Here is a 16,902-nt window from a genome sequence, read left to right as displayed (position 1 = left end):
CTTGCGAGGAGATTCGGAGAGTCTATTTGACCGTTCAGCAGCTTGGCAGCAGTGACAGCTTGTTGAATAGTCCGCCGTTGCTCGAGTGTTTCGATTCCAAGCAAACAACACCGGGTAGTGTATGGTGGGAGGTTGACACGGTCCCTCCATGGAAGCAGCCGTAGAGCATACCGTACAAATCGTTTTTGGATTCGTTCCAATCTGCCAATCCAGTTCGCTTGATATGGGCACCACACAACAGATGAGGATTCCAAAATCGACCGAAGTAACGACATGTAGAGTGTTTTAAATCAGTGAATATCAGTGAAATCCTGTGTTGTCCTCATGATGAACCCCAGCAGACGATTTACGCGATCGATGATTTCAGAACGATGATCGTTGAAGGTAAGTCTGGAATCAAGCAGGACACCCAAATCTTTTATTTGACTGACCCTCTGAATAGTAGTTTCTCCAATTTTGTAATCCATATGAACAGTGGCTGCAGAGCGATGGAAGGTTATTACGAAGCACTTATTGATGCTGAGAGTCATGCGATTAACTTCACACCAACGGACGAAAGCGTTTAGCAAAAATTGCAATCGTTCACAGTCAACTAGACATTCAACGATAACAAAAATCTTGAGATCGTCGGCGTATAAAAGTCTGCATCCAATGCCTAGCAGTGCAGCTACATCGTTAAAATAGATTGCAAATAGAAGTGGCCCAAGATTACTTCCTTGGGGTACACCTGAGAAATTTGAAAACCAGGTGGAGGAATGCGATCCAATCTTGGGGAAAAGTCTTCTGCCGCAAAGGTATGACTCCAACCACTCCAGCATTGCGTTCGAGGTACCAAGTTTGGCTAACTTGCACAACAAGATGCGATGGTCGATTTTGTCGAAGGCTGCCTTCAGATCGGTGAAAACGGCATCAACTTGCTTCTCATCCTCTAGGTGATTGATGCAATTTGAAGTGAAGTGAAGAAGATTAGTTGTTACTGACCTGCCAGGGTAGAATCCGTGTTGATCAGTTGAAATTATAGTTTTCGTTTGTTCGAACAGATAATTATTGATGATTTGTATGCAAATATCACAACGTTATGCAATTGGACAAAAGTTATGGACCAAAAACAAAAAGGTGCCGACAACCGACCACCCCTACATATTTGTAGAAAGCAACATCAACTAGAAGCCAAGGTTGAATATGAATGTACAGCCCTTGAAGAAGAAGCTGGAAGATTATGTAATGAATATTATTATTGTTTTGAATGGCTGGCCTAAAATGTGTTATATTTTGATAGTGGGCTATGAAAATGTTAAATTAAAAAACATAGGAAATATAAAAATATAATAAATATGAATTTATAAAAACATAAAGATTTTCAAATATGAAAATAATAAACATATAAATATGATTATATAAAAGTATAAAAATATGTCAGGGTAAAGATATAAATATGAAAAAAAAAAAAAATATAAAGATAGAAACATTTTGAGCATTCAGCCGCCTTGCTAAATAGGTGGAGATTGTTATCCGGTAAAAATTCCTACAGGACTTGGGTTTGGACCATCTGTTCACCGGATTTAGAGGAATGTACATTGATGTTAGAAAGGAAGTTTTTCCTTCGCTCCAACTAGACAAGTGGACGGTGCGGATATATTCACGGAATGAGTGCTTCGTGTGTCAAGCAGAAGGGCACCGAAAAGACGAAAAGACTCGTGTCCAGCATTAAGGAACAGAAACAAATCAATCAAATAAAAGAAATGATGAGAAAAAAACCTTATTCGGATGTTGTAATTGGATTCGAAGAAACAGTAGCTGAACAATAACACCTTGAAGTTTCGGAGAACGACGTGATAGAAGTACTAGAGAAGAAGGGATTGAGTTGAATCTGCCCAAGCAACAACGCCAGCCCTGCAAGCGGGAATTTCCATCTCATGCTCAATTGTAGAGCGGATAAAGATGGCTGAGCCAATGACTTTCAAGAACAAAACCGATCGGATGTGGTTAGTGAAAAAAGCGATATGGGGTACCCGGGATACGAGCCAGTTCGCGATAAGCACGACCCCCTTTCCAAGGGAGGTTGCAACGATGTTCTCCGATTTGGATGAAATTTTCAGGGTTTGTTCATATATGTAAGGGAAGGCATTTAGAAAATTTTCAGAAGAAAATTTTCAGAGAATTTTGGAAGAAAGCTGTCTGTATTACATGATTTAACAGTCAGATTTAATCCGGGAGTTAGAAGGTGCTAGCTCAGACTGCCTGGTATTTCATGACCAGTCCGAGGTCACTTTTGCTTACAATAAGCCCCGCCTGTTTATGCTACCATTATCAATCGGATAATGGATCCATAAACAAACTTCCGGATTCTCGAATCCAGCGCGTATTTGAACCGGTGCCATCGAAAGTGGTACATGTTACATTGAGTAAATTTTTCAGGAGACGCATTTTTCCAAAAACATCGAATAAAAAATTCTTATTTGCAATTTTTTGCAACTAAACTATACGAACATGTTATGACTGATGTACCTAAAGATAGTAGTAAAAAATAAGCGAAGTTTATGACCAATTTCAAGTTTATTGGAGCGAATTGCACATGTACCACTATTAATGGGAACAAAAGGAAACAGAACCCGAAAAACGTTGACAGTAATCATTCTAAACGGCTCTAAACTATCTTGAAATTCAAAATAGGATTAAAATCTGTTGTGAAAACAGTCATGTTGCCAAATTTTCTTTTAAATAAGCTGATTTTAGTGGGTGGAACTGTACATGTACCACTTTTTCTGGCAACGAAATGGCCATTGTGATATATACCAGAAAATAAAATTTGCATATCTCCAGATTTAGTTGCCAAAAATCACTTTTTCGTTATTCCCTTACTAGATCTTTGCAAATAGAAGCAGTTGGTGTAAAAAACTCAAAATTGACAAAAATGGTTTATGTACCGCTTTCGCTGGCACCGGTTCATTTGGTTTAGAAATAAAAATTCGTTGAAATGAAATAGTAGTAAATCCATAATGAAACAATCTCACCAAATGAGGTCGCAGATTGCGACTGCGAATCCTGATTTTACATGCGGTGCATTTTGACAAACATACGACACTCATCAGCCGAAGTGGATAGATGTTCCTCGGAAATAGTTAAATTTTTCACTAAAACAGCGTACCACCACAATCACAAACACACGTTATAATTCAAATTTTTGTAAAACATCACTACACAAATTGGCTTTCGGTTTCTAAATAAAAGCCAAAACGAAAAAAAAATCGAGTAGCGAAAAAATTTGACATCCATCGCGCGCGGCACACTCCGTCCCAATCAAACTGTCCAAACTTTTTTGTCTAAGTTGAAATTAAAAATCAGAATTTTCCATTAGGGGAGTGTAGGGTAAAATAGTCCTTTAAAAATAAATGTCAAAAAATTCATCAATTTTTTATGTGAGTTCTAGCAGAAAATACATAAGTTTAAAAACACTATTTCTCCTTCCTTTCAATTCATCTATATTTTTCGTCTCAATAGATACGTATATCCTTCACTGATCGATGTTAGATAGCAAACTATTTGCAGAACAATTTTCAACAGAAGTAAAATAGGACCAAAATAAGTGCCTTAAACATCAGCACGTCTTTCGCAAACTGAAACAAAAATGAACGAATTCGGCGAACGTGCTTGTTTATATTTTTTTGAATAAGCTACAATTAATGTGGGTACCGGTAGTGATGTTGATTTTACAGCTATGCAATTATTCTTAATGTAGCTTTTACAGCTATACAATTATTCTTAACGACAAATGAGCAATTTTGGTAATTTGGTAAAATAGCATTGTAAAAATAAAATGTCAAAATTGTCATGTCATAAATTTTTATATGTGAGCTCAAGCAGAATATACATCAAACTTATTGAAACTGATTTCAGTGCGCCGACTTAAGAACAATCAATCAATTTATGAGTTTCTGCACATTGCACTGTTTTTTTGCAAGCCAGTTTGTGAGAATCGAAACTCCATTTTATCGATGTTTCAGCATCTGGCTGAAACTAACAAGGTTTATTTTTATATGTAGATGAAACTATTTGGCAAAATATTGGGATGGGGAAATAGATCTGCAAATATAAATAATGTTACGAAACAAGATAATCGTAACCACATTTCTTAGATTTGATTATTCCGACCCAACTGGTAACTAATCTAGTGATTTTGCTAGTTTGCTTCGAATTTCTTCCAAGCTTAGTATTTTTATGGTTTTTTATCTGTCAACAATTAAATCCTTCACAATATCTCAATCTCAAAAAATAACGTGAACTGGTCAACTAGTCATGTCATTTCTATAATATTCCGGCGGAGGTATTGTAAACTTAGCGCCGTCTTAAACTCCCGTTCAAAAATATTGTTCTACCAAAATATATTCCCACCAGTTCCTCCATGGTGACGTCTTAATTGCAAGAACGATGCATGGTTCAAGAACGACGTAAAGCAAAATCCAATGCTTTAGCTATTTTCCATCCATTCGGAAGTGAGAACATTTGTTTTGGTACTTCAACACGGTAGTCTATTCTCAAGATAGACTTCTCAAAAAGTATTGTAAGCTGTTACTACCCAAGTACTACTTCCTAGCAAACCACACCTTATGGTTGGTTGGAAATATGTTCATATAAGGTTATTAAAGATTTCAAGAGAAAAGGCTGATATTTAAGGCATCCTTTTTACAATCAACTACACAGTCTTGTTGAGGTACTCAAGCACTTTCAGGTGGTGTAAATTAGGCGAGAATAAAACAGTTTTGCTTTGCTAATCTTTTAATAATTTGATTAAGCGATCTACAATTTATATACTTTATCTATGAGTGTATAAATGTGTATCCTAAAATTTGAAGTATTTTCATGAGGGGTGTGTTTTCATATCGTCTGACAATTGATACTCTATCCTATTCAATAGTATACACATTACATTGTTACGCTCTCCGTGTAAAAAATCAGCTCGTTGTAGAAAAAAAAGGTTTTTCCCGTATTGTGCAAAATGAATGCAACTTTGTTAAACTTTGGAGTGTTTTTCACACAGTTGTGTAAACATAGAATCGAGGGTATTCCATTACCTATGAGATAAAATTGTCCAACCCTTGAAAATACACCCGATTAGAACTGGTAAAGTCCATTCAGTCAAACATTTTGTTTAGATTGTATCTCTGTATTATTAGCTAGCAGTTTGAACGTTAGTAATTCAAAATGTATGAATGGTAAACGGTTTGACGTTTTTGCACGTTTTTGCACACTTGCAGAATTTGGTTTAAATTGATAATGATGGAGGATGAAAGAGAGTTATGAATACCGCACAATCGTTACAAGCTACAAAAACAAGCCTATGGTAACCTGATGCAAGTAGGTACAAAAGAAAAATATAATCTGAGAAGCAGCTCCACCAACAAGCTATGTTTAAACGCTACGAAATTGCTCATTTGCCGTTAAGAATAATTCTCGCGCTTAGTTTCATAGGGGCGTAACTGTATTGATCGATTTCTCTTAATCGATTTTATATTTTGTTAATAACTCGATTGGTTCAAAAGTTACAACCGTGATTATCAATTCTGGTGCAAGATACATTCATCCTTTATCGCAGCAAACCATTAAATCATCGACAAACTAGCGCAGTTCGCTACAATATTAAAAATAAAACATCGATGAAAAGAAATCGATCAATACAGTTACGCCCCTATGAAACTAACTAAACTGACGAAAAATATAGAAGAATTGAAAGGAAGAAGAAACAGGTTTTTTTAAAGTTATATATTTTCTGCTAGAACTCACATAAAAAAATGATATATTTTTTGACATGTATTTTCAAAGGACTATTTTACGCTACACTCCCTTAATGGAAAATTCTGATTTTTAATTTCAACTTAGACAAAAAAGTTTGGACAGTTTTCCCCAGATCGGAAAACATCAACTTAAGTAGGCTCAAAATGTGTGCGAACTTTCTTTTGAATAAACAGTGTTGCAGAAAATTGCGATTTTCTAAGAAATTCTTAAGTTGGCGCTTCTACATTATATATGAGATGAAAGCTCTTTAGTTCCTTAATTGCCTTACGGGCTTAGTTTTCAATCCTAGATCTGTTGGTGAAAAATATTCCCTTTGGAAAAACGACAATTTTTTATCGAAAAAGTCAATTTTTTCCTAAAGTAAACAACCTTATAACCATATTAATCACTATGTATAAAGTACTAATTGAGTAGAAAAAGCGTGCAAAATTTAAACAAAATCGGTCACTCATTGCCAAAGTTATTGCATTTTTTTGGTTTTGGCGATTTTTGAACAATAATTTTTGAAGGGCCGTTTTACCCCACTTCAATGAAAAAATCTGCAAATTTTCTAAATGTCTTCTCTTACATATATGAACAAACCCTGAACATTTCATCCAAATCGGAGAATATTGATACAAGAGGGGGTCGCGCTTCTCGCGAACTGGCTCTTACGTAAATACGCTGAGAACGGAAGAGAAGAAGCAAGAAAAGCCATCAACCAGTCAACTAAGGGATCAAGTAGCTAAGGTTACAGCCATAGACCGGTCGCCTCCGAAAAAGACCTTTAGAAAAGATGTTTCACACTGCATGACTGAATCATCTTCAGATTAATAAAATGAAAATTATTTGCATTCTTGTCAATTTTTCAGCAAAATCAGTTCACGGAAACCGAGGTGTAGAGCTTCAAATTTGACCATTTTGTATGAGGAATCGATATCAAACCGCTTCCAGTAAGCTTTTCAACCAATATATTATCGAAATGTGTCGCAATTTTTGATGCATTCAGCTTAGCTTAGTTTTGACGACAGATAATGATCGCATATCAGTCCTATCTTTGCTGGATTTCCTATTCATATGGGACAAATATGCGATTGTGGATAGTACAAGAGTACACAAAAAGCTTAAGATAGGCTAAATTTTGTCGAAATTCAAACCATCATTACTTTGCCTAGAATAATCGAACTTTTATAAAATTGGGGTGGTTTCATAAGCAAAGATACCTATGCGAATCCACGGGATGAATAGAGAATCTCCTTCCAGGAGAAAGTTCGTACATACAATAATATAATCTAGCCCTCATTTCTCAGATTGACCCAATAGATGGAGAGAAGAGCCCGCCATTCACCCACGAAATGTTAGCTATAGGAAGTTGGCAAACCCACTCTTCCTATCCAAATCGCTTTAGTCGAGTGCCCTGATGGATATTTTATATAAGGGAAGGAGGTCGGTTGTCGACATCCTTTTGTTTTTAGTTCATAACTTTCCTACATTTGCACAAAATGGTGATATTTTCATACCAATGGAGACCTACACGCATAAGCTAATAACTGGTGAAGAGTTTTGAATTATTCCATCTGTTGCGATTGCGGAAGGTGCCGATGAATTCCGATTCTTACAGCAGACAGGAAGACTCATTTGTTCCTGAGGGTCAGCTACAAAGCTTTAAAAATATATTTATTATACAAACAATCTACAGAAATAAAACACTACTCACTAATTCGGTGATAGAATATAATGAATTATCATTTTCTTCCATGCGCGCACCTCCTCACTATCGCAAATCAGTTTTCGTTCTGTCTGGATAATGTGCAATATCATATAGCAGTATTTTAGTTTGCTTAGGGATGCTAAAGTTACAAAATAATTTATCATTAAATTGATGTTCAAATTGACGCGCATGCTTATGCGCAACACCATCTGTTGGAAATTTTTTTATTAACAATATTGTTAAGCGTTGTTTTTATGCCATTCTGAAAAAGGTGATCGGTTGTCGGAACCCCCAAAAACTAATTCAAAATTAAAAAATATGAATTGAGAGTGTTGAGGGTGAAAATATCGAGATTTATTTTGGCAATAGTAATGAAATTAATTGCTTTTAATACATTATACACATTTCATCAAGATTTTAAAAATTGTTGTTTTGCTTACAACTTGGCTTATAGCCTGAAATTAGGCAATAAACTGATGATTTGCCTTGATATTTCACCGTTTCCACCTGGGTGCCGACAACCGAAATTAGTAACCTTTTAGAAAAGTGAAAATGATAGTTTAACTGCGACCGCTACGGTGGCATTCAATATTGAATCACAAAATAGAGTAAATTTGCTTTGTAAATACGTAATGCACTTACCTATCCGATCGTTTTACTTCGATTTATAACACTTGGCAAATGACCAAAAAAAACTTTAGAGTGCGTTTTCACTTGATAAAAATATGTTTAATGAAACAAAAGCTTCTAAGTGCTTCGGAAATGAGCATAACAAGATCGTGCACCCGGCACCGGCGGTTGCTAGATTTTCTAACAATTCTGTATAAGAATCTACCAAAACCTGTATAAGAACTGGGCATATGTGAAATTGCTTGATTCTTATACAGTAACAAACATCATAAAGTGAGTGTATTTGTTGAAAAAACAATATGTACTCTCTGATTTCCACCTTGAAAGTATTTGAAAATTCGCATTAGATGTTTCATTTATTTAGTCTACATCTAAACAGATAACACTGAATCAACAATTTGACGCCACAATACACGGTTCGAGGCCGCATATCTCCATCCTCGAATACGCCCCACGCTCGCCAAGTCGTTTTGCACCTGGTCTGCCCATCTCGCTCGCTTGCACACCGCCAAAGATGGTCCTAAGCACCCGTCTCTCGAATACTCCGAGTGCTTGCAAGTCCTCCTTGAGCATTGTCCATGTTTCATGTCCGTAGAGAACAACCGGTCTTATAAGCGTCTTGTACATGACACATTTGGTGCGGTGGCGAATCTTTTTTGACCGCAGTTTCCGACCGACCGCATAAGATGTAAAAGATGTAAAAAAAATTGTATAACAATTGTAAAAAACCATTGTATTTAGAACTGTGGTGAGGCGATTATAAAACCAGAAATCAACAAAAACTATGTTGAAATGATTCTCGGTGGTGGAATCCGTCAGGAGTGAGATCAATATATAAAAAAGCCATTTTTATCTGTAATCAATTGACATTATCGTACAATTGAGAAACAGCTTTAAATATGGAAATGCTAATATCATCTTCCAAACTTAAACGTACATGTTCATGATAGAATTAGAGGCGAAAGTATAGAATTGATAGTTCCGTTAGGATACGGCAGGCATGAAGAATGTTTTTATAGAAGTCGATTTGAAAGCGAGCGGAGGGCAATATTTGTGATGGCATATATCGCACGACCTTCCTTCTGCCAAACTCCTGTATGAAGGGGGATCATCATTAGTTCAAACCAAGATAAATACACCACTAGGTGTTCCAATCTGCCAAATTCACGATTCAGCTATCTTGGAATTTAGTATGGGAGAGCCAGCCAAAAGATATTTTAGTTACCAGATGAAGATTGTCGCTTCGGTTCCCTTTGTTCTGCTGTCCGAAACATGTGTGGTACCTAACTGTCAAATCGTATGTATTTTTCCTTCATTGACATTTAGATCCCCTATCCTCGCCAGCAAAAGATGTTCCGGACAGCGACAATCTTTATCTGGTAACTAAAATATCTTTTAGCCAGCCGGTTTGTTTTCGTTTTGCACTGAAACTGAATTTTTCACACAGCCGTCTTCTCTTCCACAAACTTGGCAGATTAAAGCACCTAGTACTGTATTCATTAAGTTATTAAGTTATGCAGTTTTTTTAATCCTAAATATGTGAACCCATGATATTTTTAAAAAGATAATGAACTAAGCTTCCATATAAACTAGAGTTCGCAGTTGTAACATGTATCTATAATTAAGGGTATGCGATAACACATTTTTTCCTGACGAAACGAAATGAAACGAAATTAGAAATACTATTGTTGGTTCGAAACAAAACAAAACGAAATTCTGATTTACTTCCGAGACATCGAAACGAAACGAAATCGAGGTCCATTTAATTCGAAATTTTACGAAACGAAACGAAATTAATTTTTTTTTCCGCGGAATTTTTATTGAACATTTTTTTTTGCATTATATACATAATGCAAAAAACGAAGAAAAAAGAATACGAATGAAAGAAAACTGAATTTTGTTTAATATTTTTAAAGTAAATTATTGTTACCCAAATGCCATATGGACTATCTGGCTTAATTTTACAAAAGGACATAAGGAACAAATCAGTTTTGTTCACCATTTTCTAAATATTCATCGCTTAATTTTTCCAACATACCTCAGTAAAAATAAAAAAAGACGATTTTTAATTGCAATCAACAGACAGGAAATCAATATTTAATTGGATCTGTTCACCATTTTGAAAAGTATTTCAGATTCAAAGTGCCACCTTTCCATTTCAATCAACATCTTGAATAAAATCACCAGGCAAATTTACAACCAAATTCAAGAAGATTTATTGAATCTGTAAAACTTTTCAAACATCTGTTGATTGAAGTAGAAAACTTTACTTTTTCTCAATTTTTACTGAGGTCTGTTGGAAATATTGAGCGACCTTTTTTTTTTGTTGTGGTGAGGGGCATTTTTCATCCATCACTTTTATCTCAACCTTGGAAGATAAACGAAAATCATGACTGCTAGACGAAAACCTTTTTTCGTTTCATCACTTTACCTCTCACTCAATTTTTGTGAGAACGATTAGAAAAATTTTATGGTGCGCTGATGGGAGTCGAACATTAACAATAATAGCCGCGGGATGCGCTTACTCTAGCAACACTATTACGCTATCATGAAAGCATTATGTTACATCGGCCAAACGTGCCAGATTATGTGGGACAGTTCCGGGCTCAGCCTACTTGCCTCACATTGCCTGGTGCCCCGGAAAACGTTTTTCATTCCATGATGAATCTGTAAAGCCTGGAGATTCAAACCATTGAAAACAGAAGGTAAAGAAATCTATAAAAGATCTGAATAATTAAGAGGATATAGGGAACCTACTGACGTTGAGAGTTTTGAGGGTCTACTAAACTGCCCATGATCGCATATTTGTAACACTCGCATTTTTGTACATTTGGTAAAAAGCCTGTGAATCGTTCAGAAATCTCAATTTACTGCATTTAATCCCACAACAGTAAAATAGGCTTTACTATCTTGCGTATCTGTGGTAAACTGGAAATGATTGAGTTGGTGGAGGAATTGACAAACGATTTAGAAAATCAACCAATATGCAAATGTTACAAATATGCGATCATGGGCAGTAAAGCTATAGGATGAAGTTAATTTAGAGTATCTAAACAATTTTCGCAATATTAAAAAGACACAGTCAGTTTTTATTTCTGCAGCTCATTATAATAAAGAACAGATTTCCGTGATTTGCTGTGATTTAGCAATAAAACATAGGTACGTATTTGCTGGAAGCTAGGACATGATGTGACAATTCAATCGAGACTGCCTTGTTACTATTCAGTCGGTAGTTCTGACGAGGTGGTCGCCAGTGTTACCAAATTAATTTGGTACAGAACCTTCCATACAATATGTTTCAAAACGCGATGTTTATTTTCCTTTTTAATCCATTATTTATGTAAGAGAAGCAAAAGTTACAAACACAAAAAAATTCATTTGGAAAAATGTAACTGTTAGATGGAAAAAAAATGACAAAAATGATTATCCAGCTTTTTACGAGTCGGTGCTATAATGCTTTGAATCACCCCTTTTGACATATGCTGTGTCCACTATAATTTTTATAGATGGATCTAAGCAATCTATGACTCGCTGAAATTTTGAAAACATTGAACCGTCATAACTTGACAAAGAATACGAGCATGCCTTTAAAACTTAGTTTGATGGTGTATGCGTATCAAAACATGATAATGATTGTAACTTTCAGGTGGTCAAGAAATATAAGCTTGGCAGTGTCTGGGGTACGCACATTTTTTTTTTTATAATATAATTATACGCGCAGTCCACATCAGTGTGATGTTATAATGTTGCTAAATCATTTGGGCATAGTTATAAGAACCGGTCGGTCATTATGTGATACTTCGGAAGACCTGAAACATCACGAATGTCGTATTGATGCGGATTTGAGAGTGAAATCTATGTTTCCAGAGCTTGTGTTTCAGATAATCACGTAATTAGCATATCTCGCACATGGGGCAATGAGGTGAATCTTTTTTCTCACGTCTGAAAACTTCAGCTGCTACGGCTAGAAATAAGAATATGGAACATAGCTGCGGAGGGTTTCCTCGCAGAGGCGTAAAACGCGAGCCTCAGATTTCAATAGGGGAAGGGGGGGGGCAATATGCCCTAGCTAAGCAAACACTGCTCTATTGTCTTATTTGTAACGCTATTCATGGGTATTTTTACATTATGCATCAGTTAAACAAGATAGCTAGTTGATGCCATTCAAAATTGTCAAAAATCTCAATCATATTGATAATATTCACATTTCAAAGTGGTGATATTCTGTTGCCGGAAAACTCATGAGGCAAAACGCCTTTTAGCTGGCAGCTCCTAGGGAACAAAGTACCACGCGTCGGCGAATCAGCATTCTAGTATGGATAGTCCGTGGAGACGCAAGTACTTTGTAGGTTATTACCACTAGGGCGTTTTGCCTCGCCAAAATGTTAGATGTTTCTTCAAAATGTGGAAATTTTCGGTTTTCCGACCTTCCCATGTACTTTTTTGACACTTTCTTCGCCTACCCTACATAATTTTAGATCTAGTTTTGTTACGGACATCTTAATGACGGTAAATATGAGGGAAACCACAAAAGGCGTTTTGCATCGGGGGGGCGTTTTGGGGCCTCTTCCCCTAAGGGAAGGATACCATCCGACAGTCGTTTACTGTTGCTGTAATTTTTGTTTTTGGAATGAAACCGTTATTGAAACCGTGCGAAAACAACATCAACTATTTTTGCAAAGCCGTTTCGCCAAAATATTTCTATATTCATCAAATGAACTGCCTAAAATAGAAGAATGGTTAGTATTATTAAAGAAAATGATAATGCATGATTTCTCCTTTGTTGATTTGTATTGAATTTTCTTTTGTTGATTAAAAATAAACAACCTAGTAAATCTCGATGGTAACGAGGAAGATCAAAACGCTACTTCATGGCTACCAAGACTTTATTTTAAATTTAGTTCACATCAGATGTCAAATTTGATTCACCCCTTGTTAATTTATAGCTAGCGTAAAAAGCTGGATAGTGCTTAAAAAAAACAAAATCATTGCAGACCTTGAGAACAATGTATAAGCCTTTAGCTATTAAGTGTAAACTAATTTTATGCCAACAAACTCGAACGCAGACATTTACGTTTATTGCTAAATATTACTTTTAAAATCAGCAACGTTGTCCAAGCTAAGAACAAACTGCCCTACGGAAAATGCGCCGCATCGGCACGATTGTGACAGACAATCAGTACGATTTTGAAGCGTTTGAATAATCTGGATCTGCTGGATCTAGAACATGTGCGAAAATTCTACATTTACATGATATACGGAATCAAAAATATCTGAAGGTGAAAGTTTAGGTCATGACAATGATCTGAATCAGTTCAAGAATCTGAAATAAATGAGTTATCAGAGAATGCACAAAACTTAAGCATTCTGAAATCTGCAAAGATCTGAAAATGTACTAATTCAGGACAACTTCTGAAACATCACTATTTCCATTTCACTGTTTTTAATTAATGGGTGTTCAAACACAGTAATGTTAACAGCAAGCGTCCTGCGAAACGTGGGACGCATATCCGTATTACGTCACTGACTTGGAAATTTACATAAAAGAAGTGCATTCCGCACTTCTTCGGCCAAGAAAATATTTAAAAATATTTATGAGACCGTATAAATTAATGTAACTTTGGAAAATTAAGTAGAAAAATGAAGCGTCCCATTCACCATGCAGGAAGAGAAAAGAAAAACTAATTATGCACAGTCCTGCAAAATTCATGGTGATCGCTTATTTACGTTTTGGCTAGATTTAGCCAGCTGCCATTGTTTTGTAGCATGGAAGAGCTACAATAGTACAACAATAGTGGAGTCCAGTTCATCCCAAATAATCTGAATCCATTAAATTGTCCTCAGCTTCATCCAATAGAGACATTTTGGGCGATAAATAACCAGAAATTGCTGACCAAAGGAACAGTTATCAGTGACATTGATCAAATGAAGAATTGGTGGAAACAGTTAGGCAAAATCATGACTAAAGAAGATGTGCGTCAGCTGACAAGCGGCATCAACAGAAAAGGGCGAGTACTTCTTCGATGTATGATTTAATTCAGTTATGTATATGGAATAAAATAATTTAAGCTTTGTTCCATTTTTTGAAAGCTTTTCGATTGATCGGAAAGTTTGAAAAATACACACATTGAAAAGTGCCCAATTTCTAAATGATCTGATCTTTATGTATGTAAAGTTGCAGTTTAAAATAATATTTGAAATCAGTAATATTATAAAAAGAACTTTGAGAGGAAATGATCAGTAGATTGTGATAACAAAATTGATATTTCACGTGTATTTGCTCAGATTTTATTTGTGGGTCGCGAGAATTTGATTTTAGTCGGCGCGGATTCGCCGCACAAAATATTTCAGGATCTTTGTAACAACTCTGCAAGTGATGAATATTTCTTTTAACGAAAAGTTCCCACAACTAGAACACAGATCAAACAATCGCCTCATAATACATTAATACATAATACAAAACTCAATCAACTTAAATAGAAATAGAGCATACCCAAACGATGAGATGTACAAATTATGTTTACGTCACTGAACAATATTATTTAAATCAACAGCTATGCAACACATTTTATACTTAAACACTTAACATGGAAGAAATTTTTAAGTAGAAAGCTAAATGTGTATCTGTTGAAGATACAGAATTTTGCTACGTGGTGAGATTTTGTGAAAAAATTTATGTGTATCAAAATTTTGAATAGAGTTCGAATTGCTTTATTCAGCGGCGCAGCAAAATTTTTTTATGATATGAAAATTTGAAATATTAAAAATTCATTTCGAAATTCCGCGAAATTCCGTTTAATTTCGTGAAAAGTATGATTTTTCAGTTGAAATTTTTGAAATTAAACGATACGAAACAAAACCAGAAAATCAGATTTCGCCATGCTAAAATTCCGAGAAATTCCGCGGAATTTCGTTTCGAATGCCCTAAAACGAAATTTTTCGAAATACCGCATATGCTTATCTATAATGAATAAATGAACTATGTTTCGAGCATGCACGGCAAATGATTCTTGTCATATTGTGTTTGGGTTTTGATAAAAGCTTGTTGCGAGGTGCGTTTATGAGTAACAAGCTCTGTATTCATTCCACCAATTTTTTTTTGTAACCTAACTTTTCTTTCTGATCCCTAATAGCTATCTTAGCAAAATACTAAAATGTAACATTTCTGTTTTACAAGTTCCACCGCCGCCTCCGATGCCAAAATCAAACATCCCACCACCACCACCACCTCCACCACCCAAGCTGGGACCACCATCGGACTTCAAGAAGGAGCAAGTATCAGAAAAACATAAGGAAATGATCGAGAAGTTGAAGTAAGTTGAAATAACTATTTTACTCTTGATACCGTGTTATGGAACGTATTTTGATATCTATAGATATATCATGTTTTCGTAAAACAAGCATGGGACAGAATAATAATAATTTGGAGCAATGTTATTATAATATTATACGACAGCTTGTTGGAGTTAACAGTAATGATATATATATATATATGGACCTATTTTTCAATGTCCAAAACTATATTAAGAATTTTGAAATTTTTTCTTTTGTATTTTACCTTCACTATAACATGTACCAGATGTTTTCGTTGCGTGCTTGAAAACTTATTCAGTATATTGATAATAAATCAGTTTTCCAGTAACTAGATGGTGAAATATATAAATTCATATTCGTATATTGATTGATTACTCTTTTATTCTTTTCTATTCTATGCTCTGGACTAAATTTTATTTAGATAGGTCAACGTTTGGAAAAAAGCTTCTGTTGTTTATAACAACCATTGATATAGGTAGTTCAGTTATGATTGTTTGTTTCTACAAAATTATAGCAAAATTATATAGTGTAACTAATGTACACGCTTAGTATGACCTATTCAAAATTTCGTTAATTTCGACTAATTTTCATTAGTAATGTGACCAGGGCTGACAATAGTCATTCTCGTCGTATGAAGAAAGCGAAAAAAAAATTAGTCTTCGTCAAAACATTGCACGACGCATCACCTATTCGTTTTCTTCGCGCCGCATGCGTACCACGACGATAGTCGCGCAGCCAAAAGTTATGACGATTTTCGTCGTCACTTCTTCACACAATTGATTACACGTCATTATAGACGGACTGGTAAAAACATAATAGCGTCTCAAATAAACAAATAGTAGGATATTTGATATATAAGTGTATCGAAAACATTCATAAAGCTTTCATACGTTGCTCCAAATTCATTATTACAAAGAATTAGTAAAAATCTTCGCATGGCAGCTGCCGCTTGAAGAATAACGGTATGAAGTCTTCGTTCTTCGATGTCGTCAGGACGATTTGGTTACATGACGAAAGCTAACGTCGTGCGCGTCATTGACGATGTGTAGAGTAGCAATGAAGACAATGCAACTCGTCGCTACTGTAGCATTTCGTGCTATGACGATGACGATTGTCAGCCCTGAATGTGACAACCCGAAAATGGGACAGCGCAAATTGTGTGAAATGAGTTGTGAATTTTTCGGAAGCTGGGTCCGCAATTGCTTCTTAGTTTGCAAAGCGTCGTAAACTAATAACTGCTGATAATCTCGGAAGCTATGCACATCTTTATTGTTTTCCACACCAACTTGAATTTTAGCATTTAATATTACACAGGAACAGAAGCATAATTTGAAATAGCTCATTTCAGAAGCTGAATTTTAAAATATGGTTTGTTATGTTCCATGCCTTTCTATAACATCACATTGACCGAAGTCCAGTAGCTACACTATAAAAGCGCTCAATATGTGATCAAGCGTAACTTGCTCTCTCTCGTG

At 35.6% G+C, this 16,902-nt stretch overlaps 2 protein-coding genes across 5 annotated transcripts in view; one reads left to right on the top strand and one right to left on the bottom strand.

The window, feature by feature from the left end:
• The window catches only part of LOC134219797 (trichoplein keratin filament-binding protein), a 280,474-nt gene that overhangs the window by 179,695 nt on the left and 83,877 nt on the right, over positions 1–16,902 (bottom strand). The gene's annotated exons all lie outside the window — the stretch shown is intronic.
• The window catches only part of LOC134219796 (neurofilament heavy polypeptide), a 130,187-nt gene that overhangs the window by 30,019 nt on the left and 83,266 nt on the right, over positions 1–16,902 (top strand). For all 3 annotated transcript variants that reach the window (XM_062698660.1, XM_062698657.1, XM_062698659.1), the window contains exon 3: positions 15,291–15,426. In XM_062698660.1, the coding sequence (XP_062554644.1) occupies positions 15,291–15,426 (136 nt within the window). The remainder of the gene's footprint in view (positions 1–15,290; positions 15,427–16,902) is intronic.

This window comes from Armigeres subalbatus, chromosome 3 (genome assembly GCF_024139115.2).
Source record: "Armigeres subalbatus isolate Guangzhou_Male chromosome 3, GZ_Asu_2, whole genome shotgun sequence".
Classification (NCBI taxonomy): domain Eukaryota; kingdom Metazoa; phylum Arthropoda; class Insecta; order Diptera; family Culicidae; genus Armigeres; species Armigeres subalbatus.
Note: the sequence above shows the minus strand (reverse complement) of the source record. Positions and strands in the feature narration are given on the sequence as shown.